General features: G+C 44.0%; 1 protein-coding gene across 10 annotated transcripts in view; it reads left to right on the top strand.

Annotated features, from left to right (window-relative positions):
* The window catches only part of NCAM1 (neural cell adhesion molecule 1), a 75,968-nt gene extending 63,643 nt beyond the window's left edge, over positions 1-12,325 (top strand). For 4 of the 10 annotated variants that reach the window (XM_071726783.1, XM_071726790.1, XM_071726782.1 and 1 more), the window contains 5 exons: positions 970-1,150; positions 8,920-9,127; positions 9,380-9,496; positions 10,711-11,496; positions 12,134-12,325. In XM_071726783.1, the coding sequence (XP_071582884.1) occupies positions 970-1,150; positions 8,920-9,127; positions 9,380-9,496; positions 10,711-11,496; positions 12,134-12,254 (1,413 nt within the window). In that variant the 3' untranslated portion in view covers positions 12,255-12,325. Of the gene's footprint in view, positions 1-969; positions 1,151-4,167; positions 6,933-8,919; positions 9,128-9,379; positions 9,497-10,710; positions 11,497-12,133 lie in introns of those variants that run through there. The other 6 variants (XM_071726792.1, XM_071726791.1, XM_071726784.1 and 3 more) reach the window with 3 other exon arrangements.
* Positions 12,326-16,314: the final 3,989 nt, after the last annotated feature.

The raw sequence follows: 16,314 nt of genomic DNA, 5'->3' as shown, positions 1-16,314 counted from the left end.
CACTACTTGGGCTTCTCTGTGGAGGCAGCCTGCAGACTTTTATTGTGTCTGTCTTAATACACCTGAGGGCAGGTCAGCTGTACCAGTTTGTGTAAGCTGAAATATGGAAGCTTTCCAGCTCTTTAGAAAGCAAATCTGACAGGTGTGGTGCTGAACTACTCCATATTGGCCATTAGTAATCTTTGCTTTATATGCTACAAAAGAGCAATCCTTAAAGTGAAGCCACAGAGCAGACTTCACACAGCAGTCTAGAAGTTCCAAGAGTACTCATTGCCATGACAGTTCTGTGCATTTTATGTTACTTAGAGCTTCTTAGGGTAGGGAGTCTTTGGAATGTCAAAAGGACAGTCAAGCATTACAGAACCATTCCAGCAGAGACAGAAAAATCTGTTAGAATGTTCCAGTCCCAGAAAACTGCCCAAGATTTACTCAAGGTACCCTGGCAGTGCTTTTCTACAAATTCACCTGGGTGAAATGTACATCTGGATTCTGGAGTAGGAACTATCAAAGTTACTAGTTGTAGGCAGCTTGTAGAACCTCTCTTAAACGTGCAGAATAGGCTGGTACTGGTAAGTGAGGATAGACCCTTTTTAAGAGTTAAATATCTGTCTTGGGTGATGAGAATTTGACATGAAAGAACACTTCTTAAAGTGCTTTGCAAAGCAGAGACAAACCTGTTTTAGCTTTTCCCCTCTGAAGTGGAAGTTGTCTAGGAATGTGGCAAAGGTGAGAGGAGCTGAGGGATTTTCTTCAGGTGTAGTAACAGTGCAAAAAAACAGGATTCAGAGGAGGAAAGAGGCTGCTTCAGTGTCTCTGATCCTTCCCAGGTAGAGCCAACACCACGTGCTGTTTTGCACCCCTGAGTTAATACTGTGCTTGTGTAGAAACCTCCCCACTTGCTGTTAGTTAACTTCAGTGTCCCCACAGCTGGTTACTAATGCTGTTTGCATCCCTTCCTGTCCCCTGCAGAAGCATTCCTCAGAATGGAAACCAGAGATCAGACTTCCCTCTGGCAGTGACCACGTCATGCTCAAGTCCCTGGACTGGAACGCGGAGTACGAGGTTTATGTGATAGCTGAGAACCAGCAAGGGAAGTCCAAACCAGCTCACTATGCTTTCAGAACCTCTCCTCAGCCCACTGTCATCCCAGGTACAGCACTCACAAGCTTGACCATTGATTTCTGCTTCCAATTAATGCGACAGTGCTGCATCCTTTAATGTGCCTGAGTAACCCTGACAACTTGCTTGCTTAAAGCCATGATCACAGTTGGTTACCCATCCAAAGCTGAGTTTTTGCCATGTACATATCTGTACTAAGTCCCTGTTACAGTATGTACAGCACTAGCAATGCACTCTTAGCAATGCTACAGGACAACTCCTTGTCTGACTGCTTACAGGGGGCTGACAGATGAGGAGAGCAGTGGGTATGAAGCACTTTCTGAAGCCAGAAAGCAGGGATTCCTGTTTAAAACTAAAGCAAAAGAGACCATTCAGATCTCTGGGATCATTATTTCCACAATGTTAGGTTTATTTTCCTCCCAAATCTGCTCTGAGCTTGCTTACTGCTTGCTTGCCCATCCAGCTCAGGCTTTGAAGAAATAAAGGCATAAGGAGTTGCTAGCAGTTGGAAAGGGAGGGGTTTAAAATCCTCCTTGGAAGGTTTTTCATTAAATGAAATGGAGGTCAAGTTACAGTAATTTTAAAATGGCACTGATTTAATGCTGAGTAGGGCATTAGGGCAAAGTGAGTAAATAGCATTAGAGTGCTGCTGGAAACTCTGATGTCAGGCAGACTGCCCGAGGGCTAAATGAGAGGCTAGGAATTGAGCAGTTCACTGGGAGGTGTTGAGAGAACAGTTACTATTTCTTTTCTCTACAGGTAGTAGTAGTGCACATAAAAAAAATTTAAATATTTAAAAAAAAAAAAACCAAAACAAAACCCCAAACAAAAATCTAACACAACTGAGAATTCAGTCCTTCCTCTGCCCACACTGCACCCACTCCCTTCCTTTCTGAAGGAAACAGCCAGGACCTTGTGCAGTTTGCATGCTGAAACTCCACTTGATGAAGTCAGATAATGGTGTGAAGCATACAAATGAGTGACCTAGTTGGTTGGGTCCTGAAAAATGTGGGCAGTAAGGAGGAAGAAAATAAGGAGAAAGAGGCAAATATGGCAAAAATGTTACTGGGATGTGTATATGAACAAGGCTGTGGTTTTGGGTGAAAGGACCCTCAGTAACTCATTAAGCCACTTACTCTCTGATTCTCATTGTCAGCAGCTCTAATACTTACTACCCTCAGGTATTTGAAGGACAGCTGTGACTGATGTGGCAGGAAAAAGTGAGGATAATTTGGTAATGAGTGCCTTAAGGTCAGTTCAGAGCTGGGAAGTGAAATGTGACAGGCAGGAAACAGCAGAAAGTGGATCCTTTGCAGTGTGGTGTCTCTCCCTAGGAAAGGTTACAAGTCCTGATCCATCTTCTGTTCTTCCACACTCCTTGGTGTGCAGCTCTTGTTGCCTTCCTGTGCTGATGCTCTTTTAGCCTTTGTTGTGTGTCCAAGGGGACAGGGAAGCTCCCTGGGACAGGTGTGCCAGCAAATCCTGAGGAAGCTGTTGTCTTTGGAATTCACAGTGTTCACACTGGAGTGTCTGGCAATGGGAAGCCCAATGAGCCCAGGTGTCTCTGAGCCCTTCAAACCAACAGCAACTTGGGCAGATGCCCTCTAAAAACGGGACTGGGAAATTGCCCAGTCCCTATCAGAGTTGTAATTTTTTTTGTCTCTTTGCTCACTCAGTCTGCTGTGAAGCAGAGGAGGATTTGGGTCTGCCTCTCAGACTTGGAAATGTGACTGTGAAAAGCACCTGATTTGGGGTGCAGATTTGCTGCAGGATTGATTGCCCCAATAGGTGGATGTTCTGAGGAGGAACCCTCTGGTTCCCTGGCACTCAGAGCACTGTGCAATGAAGTGGGTTCTGCTGCCTGTGCTGGATTTATCACTGTGTTTCTCTAGTTGGTGTTTTTTTGGTTTCCATTTTGTGGAGGACTTTGGATTCTCTTAGGCTTTCTGAGGTGTTTCCAGACCTTTTGGTTTCCTGAGCTGATACCCAAACTAATGATGTTGGGAAAAATATTTCTGGAGGTCAGGGTAGGTTTTACTGAGATGTGGTCCACAGGGCTCTCTTGAATTGTGGTAGGGAAGAGGGTGCTGTGTACTTGTCTTTAGCCTCTCTTGTAATTCTCTTGACATTTAACTTTTACACCCCCTCCCCACAAAATTAGTTACATAGGAGAAGTCAGAGCCAAATCCTTTAACATGGCATTGCTCTGCTTGTAGTGATAGGTAGGAATTCCCTGCAGACAAAATGTGTATTTATTATGTAGTCTTTTGTTGCCATCATCAGTACAGTGTCCGTAAAGTGGTTGGAAGGATAAGGGTATTCATTTCAGTAATAATAATAATAATTGCATTAAAGAAGTTTGCAGGCAGCTGGAGGGCTGAATTGAGAAGTCAGTCCTGTATTCTTGAGTCCTCTTGCTTCTCTAGGGTTTTAATCTCCTGGACCTATTAACTGAGACCTGGGTACAACTGGCTTTGGGGGAAGGACATGGACAGTCAGGTGGATTGCCTGCTGCACAAAAGCTGCTTTTTTTTTTTTTTTTTTAATACTACGTAAAAGGCATTGTTGTCCTTTCAAATAGTAGATAACCATTTTCTTGTGTTTCTCACTGAGCCTTCTGTTCCATCATTTTTAATCTCATTTGCTTGCTGACCCCATGTCCCCTGACTTGGACCCTGCTCTGCAGCTTTGGACATTGCTGAGCTTCTGAACCGACCCTTTTGTCGGTGTGAATGTGCTGCTGCTGCTCTTCTTTAACCTTTAACCATTTTAATTTATGAAATTAAATGAACCTTTGAATCTTATGTTTTCTATATTTATGACCTAATTTTTTTTATCTATTTTTCTCTCTTTCTCTCTTTCTTTCTTTTTTCTTCCTCTTCCTTTCTTCTCTCCCCTCTCCCTCCTTCCCCTTTATCCCTTTCCTGTGTCTGTCATACATGTCACCTTGGATCTCACGGGGAAACATCCACGCTTGCCACATACACCAAATTTGTTTTTAAACAACCATATTTTCCCCACCTGGGAACCATTGTCTGGCACCTGCAGCGACCTTGGGAAGTCCATCAACGTCGTCCTCCTTTGTTTCATTGCTTCTTTCTTCAGTGACTCTGCTTTTGCTCTGTTAGAAACTTAAAATAAAGCAATATTTGCTTGGAAAGGCCTGGGTCCCACCAAGGCATGAAAGCAGATAATGTTGCTTCAGAGGATCCTGTCAGAAAAACAAAAAACAACCCCCCCCAAAACAAACAAAACCCAACAGCAACAAAAACAACCAACCAACCCCCCACAGAACATTAAAAAACAGTTTAATTTGAAAGAGTCAATATTTTGTAACAAGGAAAGAAGGCTTAAGCCAAGCTTTTTCTCCTTAGATTTTTTTTTTTTTAACTTGTAATGAATTTGCCCTTTTTAATGAATGTAAAGAAAGAAATTTTTGTTGTGTTTTTCATCAAAGGGAGGTACAATATTGAAAGCTTTTTAAGATACTGCTTTTTACTGATTTCTCTGCACATCTGGTGCTGATCACCACCGCATTGTGCAAAAGTTTGCAAAGCTCCTTCCACAAACCTAAACCCACAGACTGTAAAAAAGAGAAAGAAGATTTGTCAGAGAGAATCCTGCTGGTTGCCCAAATCTCTGGGGGATTCCCATTTTGTGGCCATTAGAAGGTTTTCCTGACACAGTGGGCTGAATATAAACATCTTGTGGGAATTACCCTGAGGAGATGTCTGTCTGTCTGTCTTCTTGATGTGGTTGAATTTGCCCCCTGGGTGCAGTCGAGTATCTCCTGACCTGCAGTGGGGCTGGGGCACAATGCAGCCCATGAGTCTATGAATTTGCACTGGATGCTTGTCTAACAATTTCTGGTTTTCCACTGCTGTGTTATCAACTTCACAGAGAGATCCCTTTTCTTGCCATTTAACAGGAAATATTAGCTTGGATCAAGTTACCATCTAACATTATTATGATTACTGATACTTAATAATGTTCATGGTTAACTCTGCATGTGAGAGTACCAGAGAGGATTAATCCCTGGTGTAAAGTGGTGCAATATAATGCATCTTGGTTAGCAAGTTCTGTGTATTGCATTTTGTTGAACAAATTTCAGTTGACTTTTTCTTTTCTCTACTTCAAAAAAAAAAGACAAACACAAAAAAACCCAAACAACAACAAAAAAAACCCCGTGCTCCTCATGAATTGTCTTTGTGTTGGGAAATCCATTTGGCTGGGGTGTTCTTTTAAAACTGGGGGTGTGTGTGTGTCCCTCCAGGTCTCTCTTTGTGAGGGCCTGAGGCTGCCAAGGATGAAGCTGCTGAGAGAGCTGCTGAGCTGTCTGCACAGAATGTCTCCAACACTCCAGCTCTCTGGAATGGGCTTATTCTTTCTAACAAAATCCTGATAGGGACAAACAAAACCCCCTGCTATCAGTCCTGTTTAACTACACTTCTTATGCTTTGCACAGAAGTCTCTGCTGTGTTTATTGAGATCTTGTTCATGATGATTTGTGAGCCACCTCTCTATCTAAATTATAAAGAACACTTTGTGCACGTGTTGCATGTGGATTTCTTGAACAAACAAGCAAAACCCAACAAACTCACCTCCAGTTTTTTAGAGGATAGAAAATTTTTGTTAGAGCTTTTGAGTTTGTATCTTAATGCTACAGAAGTAAAGCAAAAGTAATCACAATACTAAAATGTTGCTTGCCCTTCCCCTATGGTTGAATTTATTAAGTCTGTCTGTAGAGCTGATACCAGCTTGTATTGTGGGTTTTGCTGAGATACATTTCACCCAACTTGTAGGTTATTAAAATGATCTCGCCTAAACTATAACTTTATATAGTGTTGTGTGGAGAGAGAGCAGCACCTCTGGGGCTGTTCTTCCTGTCCTGGGATGCCTTGAGGCACTGGGGATGCTTTCTAACCCAAGAGCATCCTCTCTGTCCTGACCAGGCAAAGCCCAGAGCTCATTCACAAGGCTGAAGTTACTTGAAATGAAGCAGTTCCTTGTTGGGACTCTTACCTGCTCATATTTCCCTTTTCATCCTTGGAAAGGGAGTCAGGCATAGGACAGTAACAGAGCTTGAAGCCAGGAGCCACAGAATTTGTTACGATCCAAAAGGAGTTCCCTAGAATTTTAGGAAATATCCATTGTCCTCTCATCTTGGAAGAAATGCTCCACAGACTGCTGTGTGTTTCTGCTACCTGGTAGCTAAAGCATAAATTGTCCACCCTAAATCTGTGTGGAACAGAAGGTGTTGGCACTGGGAGCAGAGGTTGCTGCTGTGTTGCTCTTCTCCTCTACAAATTGTGCAGAGAGAATGAGGTCTGTAAAGCATGGCACCCTTTTTGAAGGATAATTTATTTAAGCATTTGCAAGTTAAACTGTTAGCATCCAATAAGAACAAGTAGCTTTGGGTTTGAGGATTTTTCTTTTCTAATGCATGCAATGAATTTTTAATTTAATTTTTTTTTGTTGTTGTTCTCTCTTCTGCCAAATACTGTAGTAACTTTGAAATGCCTGGAATTGGATCTGCTTCTCTCCCTCCCTTTTTTTGTCTCTTTATCTGCCTGTGCCTGAACTTTGCCTGCACATTCTAGCTGAGACCACACTAGGAAGACACAGCTGAGGGATTCTGCTCTCTCTGATGGGGCAGATGTTTGTACAGAGTTGCAGAAAGTAAATTCAATGGGTCATCTTATTGTACACTGTAAAATAAGGGCAATTAGAATGGTCAGTCTTACAGAAAGTTTGTTTTCCATTGAAAAAAACATAATTTGTAATTAATAAATTCTTCACTTTATAATTAAGAACTCAAGGGTTTTTTTTTTTTAACATTTTGTGGTTCCTTATTTAATCTGTAGAAGCATCATTACCCCTAGTTCTGAGAACAGCAAAAGGTACTCCTGAAACACAGCATTAGCAGCTGATGCTCAACAGCCCAACCATTTATTTAGACTGTACTTTTTTTGTACAGTGAATTGTTTTAGACCCCACTGAACTCATTAGAGATACCAGGTGAAAAAAGTATTAGTTTGATGAAATACAACATAAAACTACCCATAGGATGGATTGAATAGTTCTGAAAGTATTTGTAGATCAATTTAGCTTAATCAAATGTGCCAGTCCCTGAAACTGAAGGACATACTGCATGCTTTCTGCATTTTATAGCAACAGCAAAATTCATTTACCATTTATATGCAGAAAAAAGAAATTCAACCTCCAAGTTCATGTGCTCTGTAAGGATTCTTATATTATTCTTAGTTATTGCTAGTCCCTGAAAGACTTGCAGTATCAATTCATGAAACAAATGAGAATTTAGAAGCCATGTAGAACCTTCTGAAAAAATATGGAGCTTTCCTACTAGCCCGGGAAAAAAACATTGCAATTACCTTGGCCTAGTTACATTGTCTGAAGCAGAGAATCTGAGAATAGCACAAAACCAAGGGCATTCCTCTGCAGATTTGCCCTTTTTCTCCTGTATTCTTCCCAGCAGACTTCCCTGTCACAGCTGCTCCTGCTCCCTGGGGCAGAGGGGCAAAGCAGGGGAGGTAATGGTTTGGAAGGGGGGGAATATGCACAAGAGTCACTATAAATTAGTAGTCACTATAAATTAGTAGTCACTATAAATTAGTAGTAGACTGCCTGGTACCCACTGCACAAGGTTCTAAAAACCACTAAGCACCACTGGTCTGAAAGATACAATTTCTGCTATGACAGCTATAAAATAACACAACTTGGGATGAATTATTCTGAATAAAACAAGGGGAACAAAAAGTGGTTTGTGTTCAGGGTATGAGAGTAAGAGGCTGAGAAGCTGCAGCTGGCAACATTCAAGGCTGTCCCTGCTGTTTTTGTGATGATCAAAGGCTTTGCCAGGATTAGCTGATGTGTTTATCCACTCCCTGTTTCTAAGAGAGTCCCCAGTGTTTTACAAGCAGGTAGAAAGTTAAAGGCACTTCCTCTGAAGTGCATGGCAACCCCGTGCTTTTTCTAGGGCTCCATCACCACCTCTCACCTGCTGTCCTTTTGTCTACTGGAAAAGGCAAGGTATTTTTTTTCCTATTCTGTAGCTGAGGAAACGTGGTGGAGATTGGGTGTGGTGGAGCAGGCAGCTGCTGTGACCAGGACAGTGTCACCAGAGTGACAATGTGCTTATCTTCACCATCTGCTTCCCTAGAAGGCTGCTCAAATGGTTGTCTGTACTTAAGCCAAAATATTCCCAGAGCATCCACTGGTGACCTCAGCTATCTCTGGATCAGACAGGAAAAGTTTACAACCCCCCAGTTCTCCACAGCTGGGTCTGAGCAACATGAACTGTTTTCATTCCCCCTTTTCTTTTCCCCAGCTAAGGGGTGAATCGATGCTGAGGCTTCATAGGTATTGTCCACTGCTGTGTCCCACCAGGACAAGTCACCTTAGACCTCTCCTAGTGCCAGGCTGGCAGTGCCAGAGTCATTCTGGACCCTGGACACAGCCTTCATCCTGAGGAGGTGTGGAGGGAAATGGGAGCCCTTCAGAGGACCAGCTGGGGTCTGTGTTAGGGTGGAAGAGGTTCCTGGAGTCTGCTATCCAGCAGAGATGGGAAAAGCCCCATTAGTCCAAGTGAAGCTGTCCTTTCAGGGAGATTGTCCTGCATGTCTTTAGGATAAAGTAGTGGTTATAGCACACGGGTGCCAGAGAGAAGTTGTACTTTTTTGGAGTTTATCATGTTTGCAATAGCTAAATCTGAGCTGTAACTATCTCCAAGTCATCTTTTAACTACAACGCTTTATTTTCTTCTCTTTTTGCTCTCTAAAGCCAGCACTAGCCCTACGTCAGGCCTTGGGACTGCTGCCATTGTAGGCATTCTCATTGTTATCTTTGTGCTGCTCCTGGTGGCTGTGGATGTCACCTGCTACTTCCTGAACAAGTGTGGGCTGCTGATGTGCATCGCTGTCAACTTGTGTGGCAAATCCGGCCCCGGAGCCAAGGGCAAAGACATGGAGGAGGGCAAGGCTGCCTTCTCGTGAGTACTGCCCCCACTTCCATTGCTTTTTCTGTCTCTGTCCCCTCAGCAGCTCGGGAAAAGAAAACATTTGGGGGATTTCTGGGTTCCTCAGCTCTGGGGAAGGGGTGGAGCATCATGGGGGGGTCCTGTGCTGTGTGTAATAACTGGGAGGGGGTGACTGGAGAAGCACTCAGCTGTTTGCAGTGTGTCTGTGCAGGGGCACAGCTGGTGTGAATGGGCACCAACCCCCCTGCAATCCCTTTCTTGCAGGAAAGATGAGTCCAAGGAGCCAATCGTGGAGGTGCGGACTGAAGAGGAGCGAACCCCCAACCACGATGGGGGGAAGCACACAGAGCCCAATGAGACCACCCCCCTGACAGAGCCAGAGTATGTTGGCATTAGTCAGGCTGAGGACAGGCTCAGTACATTGCCCTCACTCAGCTCCCATAGTCCCTGACCTCTCATGCCCATGACTTATGGAGAGAAGAAGAAAGGCAGCATCTCCCCCTCCATTTGTGACCTCCCTGTGAGGAAATAATTCACTTTAGGAAGCTGCTGAAATGCTTGTTAATTTGGGAGTCAGGTTTGGTCTTGCTGGCACGAGCAGGATTCTTTTCTTTCAGAAGTGATCACAGTGGTGAGGTGGTCAGGCTCTCCTCATGCTGCTCCCCTCCTTTGGCTTGGTCAGCAGTGGGGTCAGCACTGGTGAAATGGTTCTGCTGGAGGCATCTCCACAACCAGCACTGAAATCCAGATGTGCAGCATTGAGGAATAGATGGGATTTGCATTGTCTTGATTTTCTTGGCTAGAATGTTTAGCCCAAGAAGCCCAAGATGATGTTCTTCAGCACGCTGGCTTCTCATGGGATAAACCATTAATTTTTCTGGCCTCACATTCATGTATTTGTTAGGGCAACCAGTGCTGCATCATGGCTGCTAAAGCAGAGTTACACTGTCAGGCATTGTCCTAAAGCAAACCTGATCCCAGCTGACCCAGCAGGATGGAATCTGGTCCAAAGGGGGGAAAGCTGCAGTGAGAGGGCAGTCAGAGCTGCACATATGTATGTGCAGATACATCCATAGCTGTATTACATGTGTGTGTGTGAAAAAGAATTCCATTCTGTATGGGATGATGAAGGCTTCGTGTCTGCAGGCCAAAAGACACGGCCAAGATGAGGGCCTGAATTCAGGGGTTCTGCGCTGGAACTTGGAGTGTAGTGCCAGATGGCACAGGGCTGCAGGGAATTGTGAAGTTAGGTGGAAGAGGCTGAGAGTTAAGCTAAAAGAGAAGGGTCTCTGCAAGCTGGCAGGGTTGTGTTTGAACCCAAAATATCTGTGCAAGCCGTTCCTGAAGGACATGTCCTCTGCTTTTCTTCTCTTCCTGGTTACTCTTCAGTCATCCCAACCACCCCTTCCGACTTCTGAATGTGCTCCTCTTGAGTACCTCTCCATGTCCTGTGTGTGTTGTAACCTCCTGCCATGCTGCTGCTGCTGCTGCACCACCCATCTGCCTTCTCACCCATCCTCTGCTTCCCTTGTCCCTCGCTGTCACTTATGGGCTTCATTGTCTCTATTTCTCTTCTGCTCCTGTGCTCTTTGCAGGCACCCCGCCGACACCGCAGCCACTGTTGAGGACATGCTGCCCTCTGTCACCACAGGCACCACTAACTCTGACACTATCACTGAAACCTTTGCCACTGCTCAGAACAGCCCCACCAGTGAGACCACAACGCTGACCTCCAGCATTGCCCCACCAGCCACGGCCATTCCTGACTCCAGCTCCGTGTCTCCTGGCCAGGCTACTCCAGCCAAAGGGGCGGCTGCCTCGGTCTCTTCGCCACCATCCTCCTCCTCCTCCACCCCCAAAGTGGCTCCCCTTGTTGATCTCAGTGATACCCCGAGCTCTACTCCAGCTGCTAACTTGAATTCCAGTGTCCTCTCCAGCCAGGGAGCTGTGCTCAGCCCCAGTGCTGTTGCTAACGTGGCCGAGACCTCCAAAGCGGCAGCTGGGAACAAGGCAGCTGCCCCAAGCCCTGCAAACCTCACTAGCCCTCCAGCTCCATCAGAGCCCAAGCAGGAGGTCTCGAGCACCAAGAGCCCTGAAAAGGAAGCCGTGCAGCCCAGCACAGTGAAGAGTCCGACAGAGACAACCAAGAACCCCAGCAATGTGAAGAGTGAGGCTGCTTCAGGCAGCACCACAAACCCTTCCCAGAACGAGGACTTTAAAATGGACGAAGGGACTTTCAAGACGCCAGACATTGATCTTGCAAAGGATGTTTTTGCAGCTCTTGGCACGACTACTCCTGCCAGTGTGACTGGTGGGCAAGCTCCTGAGCTTCCTCCTCCCACTGCAGACAGCTCTGTACCTGCTGCACCTGCAAAGACCGAGTACGGCTGCCTTTAATCTTCTGGTGGTTGTGTGCTGTGTCTCCTGTGCACTAGTGCTTGTGCTGTGTTCTTGTTGGGTGTTCTCTTAACTAATCTCATTGTTTCCTTAGCAAATTAACTCCCTTGTGAACCAACTATACAGGGCTTGGCTTTAAAGGTCCAGGAGGAAGGCAGGAATAGGCTGTGCCAGGGAAGCGGAGAATAGAAAAACCCAGGAATGCAGTAGGAATGTGTTATTCTGTAGAGATTTATGCAACTTTCTCTATCACAGGGTGTTCCTCTATGAAAGAACAGAAAAAATAGCTCAGTTTGGTGCAAAGGAAGTGCTGTGCCCAGAGGTGCTGAGTTCCTGCAGCTCAGTGGGCACAGCCACCCAAATTCCATTTCCCAACAGATCACGGAGCCCTTCAGAACTTCAGTGTGAGGCAGGGCAGCAACCAGTGCCGTGGGGAATTGCAGAAACACGGTACCTCTGGATTTGTCTCTTTAGATTCTGTCTCCTCTGGATTTGTCTCTTAAGTGGCAAAAAGCTGAGGCAGTGTGATAGTGAGAGAGGGAGAGCACTCACAGCCCCGTTGGGTCAGGGTAAGTTATTTCTCTGCCTCTAAACTGTGTCATTTTGGTGATTCTTCTTCAGGAAAATCCCCGTAGAAGACAAATCTGAAGTGCAAGCAACGGAAAGGAAGGCACCTCCAGCAGAAGTCAAAACGGTCCCTAACGAAGCCACACAAACAAATGAAAATGAGAGCAAAGCATGATCAGCGACAGAGGGAAACAAATGACAGAACAACTTCACCGAAGCATTTAAAACACGAAACACATCTCATTCCTCTAGTGTCTGTTGCCTTTTTTTAAAAAACAAACAAAACAGAAAATAGATAAATGGGGGGGGGGAGGGAGGGAGGGAATCTTTGTTTTGTTTTTGGGTTTTTTGTTTGGTTGGTTGTTTGGTTTTGGTTTTGTTTTTTTTTTAAGATTTCTGGGAAGGTTCTATTTGTTGTGCACTTGCTTTGAAAAGAAAAACATTTTAAAAACAGGGTTAAACCCACAACCAAATCAGGGCTTGGCTGACCCCGTGTATATTCCAATAAGCAAAATTGCACCTGCCATTTGCAACATGGTTGGGAAGCTCAAATCAACTAGTCCTAGGGAAAAAAAAAAAAAAAAAAAAAAAAAGACCAAAAAAAAAAAATATACCCTGTTCTTTCCTTTGTTAGTATAGCAGATATAACCACTGCACTACTTGGTGTGCAGCTGGTACTTAATGAACAAAGTCCACAATTTATTTTTATACTTTTCAGTCGAGTTTGAAATATGTAAAGCCTCATAAATAAGTTATAATTTCTGTTCACCTTGTATTTGTTCAGTATGCAAAGTGTCTTGAGCTCTTTGTGACTGAATGCTGTTTTCCACATTAGGCATTTATTTGGGTTTCATTATTATCTTTTTTTAGGAAGAATGCCAAAATTGCAGCTTCGGGGGGATATATTTCAATTTGCAGTATTCAGACTCTACATTTCTTTAAATTTTATGTTAATTTTTGCCAACTTTTGTTTTTTTCCAGTGTTTACAATTGACAAATATTTTTTTTAACTTTTGTTGTTTAAATGTATATGTAAAATAGCTGCCTTTTTTTTTTTTTCTAAGTAAATACAGTCTGTAGACACTAGCTTAGCAGCATGCTTGCTTTGCAAAGGGAGACATTTTAAAACACAGATGTTTACAGTAGTTGTTTCCCCTTTTATCTTTTCTTAATTATTATTATTGTTATTATTATTATTATTTCTTACTGGAGTAAGAAGAAAAGTTAATGCTGGGTTTTGGTTTGGGTTTCTTGGGGGTGGGTGGGGGTTATTCAGCACACTTGTCACCAGGTAAGGTATTTATCCAGCAATCCACATAAACACACACTTAACAGGGAATGAGAGAGCTGCTGGTGACAGTCCTTCTACACTAAATTTACTAAAGAGTCTCAGTCCCTCGCTGGACCTGGGCCTGACTGCATAAGGGAAATATCATCTCTGCTTTGTTTTTTTTTTAGGACATTCTCCCCTTTCCTTCACGGAACCCTCCCGGAGCTTTGAGAAGCAGAAGGGAGCTGGTGCAGTCAGGGCTGGTCTGGGCTCCTCTCAGATGTTTGGCTGCTCCTTGGCACCTCACTAAATATCATTTTCTTTGACCCTAGAAGCTGATCTGAAAGCAGACTTTTTGCTGGCTCCATTAGCAGCTGGACTAGATGATTGTTGTAGGTCCCTTCCAGAGAAAACCTTCCAGCACATCCTGTCTGTTGAGTCATCTGTGTGTGTTCTGCTGAACCAAAACGTGAAATCCAGAGCAAGTGCTTGGAGTTCAGTGCCAAGACTCCCACTGATGTCACTTGTCCTGGCGTGGTGTCTTGAGCTGTTGGAAAAGGGGGCTGATGTGGTACATGCATCATCATTCTGGAGGAGGGGGTATCACTGGGAGTTAGGGAGGAACACTGAGATTTCAGGGTGAAGAGAAAGGAAGCTTGAGTAGAAGGAAGGCAAAGGCTTATAGGGGAAGACCAGCCCATTGTATAGAGATGTTCCTTCTGTTGGGGTTTTGGGTTTGTTTTTTTCCTTGTTGTTTGTTTGGTTCGGTTTTTTGTTTTTTTTTTTTTTCCTTTTGTTTTCTTTTTTTTATTCTACTTTAGATCTGCAAGCTTGTGCACTGTGGGTGCGTGACTATTCTAGTGTGAAATGTGTTTTTTGTCATAGTATTGAAATAAATAAAGCTTCAACATAGTTTGGATGTGGAAGGTGTAGCGATAGTTCAGATTTGAAAAAAAAAAAAAAGAAATATTCAGGAAAAAAAAAAAAAAAGAGAGAGAGAGAGAAAGAGAACAACTCTTGCAAGGAACAGAAGCCTTTAAATGAAAAATCAAACCGAGCTGATTGGCATCCATTCCATTGCACTAAGGTGATGAACAGAGTGATGGGGGTAGGTAGACTGCAGTTTGGCTCGGGTAAATGGAGCCACTTTTATTGGTGTATTCTTCTGAGTATGCAGTCTTTTACAGTGGCATCATGTAATTTCAAACTGTGAAAAATAATGGTCTTGTCATTTGCTAAGTGTGGGGTTTTTCGCTTTTTTTAGCTCCTGGGATGCAAATGGAGGATGACTGGATATGCTGGCGTAGATACTCATGTAATACCCATCTTGAGCAGGGTATCAGGGCAGGATGGGTCCTTGCTTCAAAGCCTTGTGTCAAATTCAGCCCATCACAGCAGTGTGGGTATAACTATGGGGAGATTTAGCCCACGGTCCCAAGGATTTTTGTTTTCCTAAGGAACCGATGCATAAAATGCATCACAAAAAGCTACTGTGATCAGCCTGTGATTGGAGAGAGCCTTGGTGGCAGCAGGGGACTAGTGGGCAGGCAGGGTGTACCCCCACTGCTGTGAATGACCACAACGATTTGTTCCTCATTTCTGCCACATTTTTGACTGTTTTTGTCATCTGTGTGTTTCACCCTCCTGAGCTCTAACCCACTGAGCAGCTGATAGAGACACAGAAGCTGCACAGTGCTGATGGCCAGAAACGTCTCCAGTGACACTGGTCAGCACCTGCTGAGTGAAAATTGTGGTAACCACCACCTGGATTGTCATTTCTGTCACAAATAGGTAAAAGGTAACCAGCTCCAAGCCTGATCCAACCCCCACCCTTCTGCCTGCCCTGGGTCTGTGTTCTGATCCATTCCAAGGCAGAAGTGAACCCTGAGACTGCCTGAACACTGGGAAGTGTCCATCCCACTCCTTTTTAATGCCCTCATGACACCTCCCAATATGTGTAGATGAATCCTGGAGGGTGGTTTTATACCCACCCTTAATGGAGTGTAATTTGGGTTTTATTTAGCATTACTCCATTTCCAGGGTAGCTTTAGGCTTCACTGCTTTTATTTCAACCTTTGAAGAGGGACCAGCCTGATGCTGTTGATGCTGTATATGTTTATATATGTATCCATGCCATACATATATATCTATATGGCAGTGCAGACTGATGAGCTTCTAGTTGTGGAGTGATTCCATTTCATGCTGCATCATACGTAGAGATGATGAGGTTATAGTGCATCCAGTTGTTCAGCTTTTAAGAGTGGAGTTTTATTTTCACACTTTTCTATGGAGCCTTCAGACCCCAGATTTTCACACTAGGCTGTTTTGATAGTTGTTCTCAGACCCTCCATTGACATCCTTACCCAGCATTCCCTACTTTTGGGGGCCTTCTATCTTGTTAAAAAAACAAAAAAACAAAAAATCTTTTTACCAAGTGAAACATCGATGATTCCACCTTTATTCCCATTCTCACTGGTGTAAATACTGATACTAACTGAGGATTTTGACTTTGCATTCTGTCAGAATACTGTGTTCAAATAAAAACTACAAAAAAAAAAAAAAAAAAAAAAAAAAAAAAAAAAATCTTGCCTACAGTCTGCTCTTCTTTAGATGCTCTGCTAGGTGCTGTGTACAGACAGGGGTTCTTAGGGTTGTTTGCACTTGAGCTCCATGCAGGGTGAGCACACATGCCCAGAGCATGAGTTAAGCATCTCAGGGCTGCAGAGAAGCAGGAAATGCAGCTGTCTGCAGAGGGATGTGATGGAGCAGTGGTGCTGCATGGCTCAGTACAGCTCAGCAGTGGCACTGGGCTGCTGGGCTGCTTTTCTGAACTCTGGATGTGCAAAAAGAAGAGTGCCTGCCAGCATGGGATGATTAGGAAAAAAAGCATATTCCATTACTTTCCAGTCAGGAAACTTAAATTGATAAAAGTCACTGTTTCTGTTTCAAGGTAAGTCTCTGAGTT

This window comes from Heliangelus exortis, chromosome 26 (assembly GCF_036169615.1).
Source record: "Heliangelus exortis chromosome 26, bHelExo1.hap1, whole genome shotgun sequence".
NCBI classification, from domain to species: Eukaryota; Metazoa; Chordata; class Aves; order Apodiformes; family Trochilidae; genus Heliangelus; species Heliangelus exortis.
Note: the sequence above shows the minus strand (reverse complement) of the source record. Positions and strands in the feature narration are given on the sequence as shown.